Here is a 4,260-nt window from a genome sequence, read left to right on the forward strand (position 1 = left end):
GAATAGTAGTATAGCCTATGCAGAATATCTTCTTGTCTGACCTGCTCCAGCTTAAAATACCAGTATTGGAGTTATACTGAATACGGCACACCCCTAAAAAGTACTTTCCTCACATCTCCCATACAAAAGCTATTTCTGCCACCTAATGAGTTTCTTGTGTCTTTTAAGCTCTTGCCTGTTTTACTGGTTAATGGGAGCAACTTGTTAAGCCACTTGCGTGACTAGAATGCCTTTTATATACCAGCTAGTATTTTAACAGGCAATTAGCTGCACAGCTTAAAACCCAATACTACAACCTCCATGTCTAACACTGAAATCTGGCTCACTAAAATGAACAGTGACGTGATATCCCGACAGTCTGCTGTAGGGCTATTGCACTAAAGTTTCTGTAATATATCATCTCAGAATCAAATTACATTTAATTTAAATTACTATGCTTAATGAAATAAATAAATAATTTAAGGACTATTAAGTATTCCCCCCTATTCATTTTTTATGAAAATTAAGAGCACCATGCAAAATCAAACATTGGGGCATTAATTATTATTAACCCTTGTGTGTTGATTAAAAATAAGTTACACATAGTTCAATAGTGGACACAAAAATTTGTCATTGCACTTCCAAGTCTTTCAATGAGGGTAAGAGGATGTTTGTTGTCAACAGTTCTGAAGACGTGAAATAAAGTGCGTGCATCTGTAATAAAACGTGCCTCACATGGCTCTGGGGGATGAATAAAGGCCCCCTGTAGCAAATCTATATATTTTTGTGAGATAAATATCCAGATTTCAAATGTAATAAATACTTTTTTTCTCTCACTTCTGCTGACTGTTGGGAACTGGAAGTCGTGCAGGTGGAAGATAGAAGATGTATGCCTGAGAGGCATTTCAAAGATGACCGCAGAGTGACATGACTTGTCTTTAAAGGACTTTGGTAATAAGAGTTGGAACCAAAGTGATTCATTCGCTTAGTGAGTGTAACAATGTTTACAGCTCAGAGACTCAAACTGTCAAAGGTCTTATATAACCACCGCAGAATAAGCCTAAGGTTCTCAGAGGTGCAATTGCGCATTCATATATGTTTTCGATGCAGAGTGCAAATGTTTGAGAATATATTTGTGTTTTTAACTTGACTGGAAAGCTGACACCGAAGCTGTCTGTGCTGTCTGTCTTCCCTCTTCCCCCTCCTCTGCTCCTCAGCGCACCGCACCCACTTCTTTATCTTTTTTTAAAACTGTGATGAGAGCAAACCTGAAACAGGGGGTTTCATGATCCTTTAAGGTCCTCAGAGGAAATATTTTGTGTACCTAGTGCAAAATAGAATTTTTTTAAGGAAATGAGGGTCAGATAGTAAAATTCCAATAAAAATACACACCTGTGCCAAAATGCACAGAAAATTGTGCAGTTGGCAATAACAGGGAAAATTATCAAAAAAGCTTAACTAAAAATGTCCAAAAAGTCGCACAAGGGTAACGTAGCACAAACAGCATGATGCTGACATTAATGCTTAAGCCATCAGCTAAAGTTCTGAATACTGCATTGCACTGTATCCTACTTTTTATGGAATTAGCCTATATATTTTTTTTCTTTGAATTATGATTTTAAAATCATTATTGTATTAATCATTAAAGTATTATTCAATTGAACTGTGCTTGTCAAAAATATACCGACCTAAGTCTTTCACATTTCTCTGGAATCAACAGGTACCCTACACTCCCTCCTTAAGTTCTAACTCTCTCTCTCTCTCACACACACACACACACACACACACACACATTGCTTTCAGTCCTGTTTCACTCTCAGATTGAATTAAAGAGATGGAGTTGAGGAATGTCTATGGAAAAAAGGAGGCGGAGGAGAAGATACAGACAACGGTATATATATACTTCATCTGTACGCAGAGCTTTAAACTACTAGCTGAAGACCGTCTGAGAAAACAACTTACAGCTTACAGCTCTAAGAGAAGGTAATATGAAATGAGCCACATATAGTTTATAGTTGCTATAATGTGAATATAATTAACAAATATTATCTTTGTTCTTTATAGCTTACTTTGGAAACAATGGCAGGTGAGTCACATGTACTTATCTAAAATATGTATTTTTGTATTGCATATTTTGAATTCAGTACTTTATTTAGCAAGAGATGTGAGGAATTATGCATTTTGTGTGTGCAATTCTTGAAGTTGTGTGTAAACAGTTGGAAAAGAAAAAGTAATTTATTTTTGAATAATCCATTGTAATCAAAATGGAACTAAATTTAATTCTGAATTCTGAAATTTTACACAATTTCTGAAAGCAATTATGTTTATTTCTTTCATAATCGAATGAACTTTACAACACTTTTTATTTTCTTCACTATCACTGTAAATAAATGTGTATTGATTTGAGCTTCTGTAAATTTACTGAAAAGTTTGGGTATGTTTATTTACAAATGTATTTATTTTCTAGTTTTAATCTATGAGTAAAGGGCTGGTGTTTGCATGATTCTCCACAGATGAGAGCTTTAAGAAGGAGTTTTTGGAGGCTCATAATCAGTACAGGAAGCAGCATCAAGCCCCAGAGCTGAAGTACAGTGTGGAGCTGTGCAGCGCTGCTCAGAAGTGGGCAGATCACCTGCTGAACATCAAAAAACTGGCCCACAGTGACACGAAAAACGGGGAGAATGTGTTTTTTTCCTTCAGCTCTGTCAAAAAGACACCCAAAGGTAATATCTGCAGCTTAGTAATTACATACAGCGTCTTCAAACTGACGCAGAGTGAATGACTCAGTGGTATTTTAAATAAGTGGGCAGCTGCTCAAGGCTAGTAATTTGCATACATTCCATATAAGGGCTTTCCGCATAGCATCCCGTCACTATATCATGCTCTCAACACGACTCTCGTCTAAAGGGCCGTTCACTTAATCGCGTCTTTTGCGCGATCATTATCGTTATTTCTAATGTAGACGAGCAATTCATTTCCAATGGGAGACGTGGAAAGCGCAAGAGGTGCTCGTGCACCCAAAATCCTACCGGTTTCATGGGCACGGCACTGCGCGGCAGACGCAGCCAAAGATAAAAGTATTAGAGAATCATGATTTGTTCATATACGCAGATTTTACTCACCAAGACTGCCATAGTGAATTAGACCCAGTAAACTGAAATGAAAATGTAATTTTACACGTTCAAATAATGATTAAAAAAAAAGTGGATCCAGCACAGCACTGAGCACATCACGCTGATTTTTTTAACATTTGTATTATTGTTTTGTATATTTTAGGGAAGGAGGCTGTAGACAGTTGGTACAGTGAGATCAAGGATTACAACTTCAGATCACCAGGATTTCAGTCCAACACAGGTAATAATCATTTCATCTGAATACATGGCATTACATAGATGTTATAAATTGTTTAGACATTGACATATCTTATTATTGTCTTATATATATCTGAATATACTTGCAGGTCATTTCACCCAGGTTGTGTGGAAGTCATCCACAGAGCTCGGAGTAGGGCTGGCTACCGATGGAAACACAGTTTTTGTCGTTGGTCAATACAAACCTGCTGGAAATATGACCAATGCTGGTTACTTTGAGAAAAATGTTCTTCCTAAAAATAAATAATGATTGATGAATCCTATAAGGAAAGAAAACAATCATTGTCTATTGCTAAATGTAAACAATTTATAATTTAGCGGATGCTTTTAATTCAAAATGACTTACAGTACATCACCATAACAGTTTAAATGTGAAGAATAGTCCTACTGTATAACACCATTGTGACCAAATCCTGTGTCTAATAAAAATGGATCATTGACTCATAAGCGATTGTGCATTTATTTATACTAAAACTAAGATTATGAGCACAAAACACTGAAATTGCCAAACAAATACCAAAATAAGAAAAACCCTCTCACTTTTGAAAGAGTAGGTGGGATTAGGGCTGGGCGATACGGAGCAAAAAATATATCTCGATATATTTTGCTATATCTCGATATACGATATATATCTCGATATCTTTACAGGAAAAATAACCCCCAAAAAACTACTGCAAAAACAAATATGGCAAATATTACATGTTAAGGGGCCTATGAAACATTTTATTTTTTTCTTCACCATATGTTTTATTGTTACTTAATTCTGTGTTTTAGCATGTGCAATTATTTAAATGCATAAAAACAACTTAATTAGTTAAAAACAATTCTTAAAATAGCCTTATGTGAAATGTTTTTTTTCCCTTCAGAAATTCTGTGTATTTACATTTTTCTGATTATCAAATGAAGGCAT

General features: G+C 35.6%; 1 protein-coding gene across 1 annotated transcript; it reads left to right on the top strand.

The window, feature by feature from the left end:
- Positions 1-1,828: 1,828 nt before the first annotated feature.
- On the top strand, positions 1,829-3,797 carry LOC113080252 (Golgi-associated plant pathogenesis-related protein 1-like). The gene is made up of 5 exons (XM_026252458.1): positions 1,829-1,962; positions 2,044-2,065; positions 2,493-2,702; positions 3,256-3,333; positions 3,440-3,797. The coding sequence occupies exons 2-5, from the start codon at positions 2,059-2,061 to the stop codon at positions 3,595-3,597; spliced, it is 453 nt and encodes a 150-aa protein (XP_026108243.1). The 5' UTR covers positions 1,829-1,962; positions 2,044-2,058; the 3' UTR covers positions 3,598-3,797.
- The last annotated feature ends 463 nt before the right edge of the window (positions 3,798-4,260 follow it).

This window comes from Carassius auratus, unplaced genomic scaffold (genome assembly GCF_003368295.1).
Source record: "Carassius auratus strain Wakin unplaced genomic scaffold, ASM336829v1 scaf_tig00030555, whole genome shotgun sequence".
Lineage (NCBI taxonomy): Eukaryota > Metazoa > Chordata > Actinopteri > Cypriniformes > Cyprinidae > Carassius > Carassius auratus.

Coding starts and splice junctions, on each gene's coding strand:
- LOC113080252 (XM_026252458.1), top strand. Junction 2,703..3,255: donor TGTCAAAAAGACACCCAAAG/GTAATATCTGCA, acceptor TGTATATTTTAG/GGAAGGAGGCTGTAGACAGT. Junction 3,334..3,439: donor AGGATTTCAGTCCAACACAG/GTAATAATCATT, acceptor ATATACTTGCAG/GTCATTTCACCCAGGTTGTG.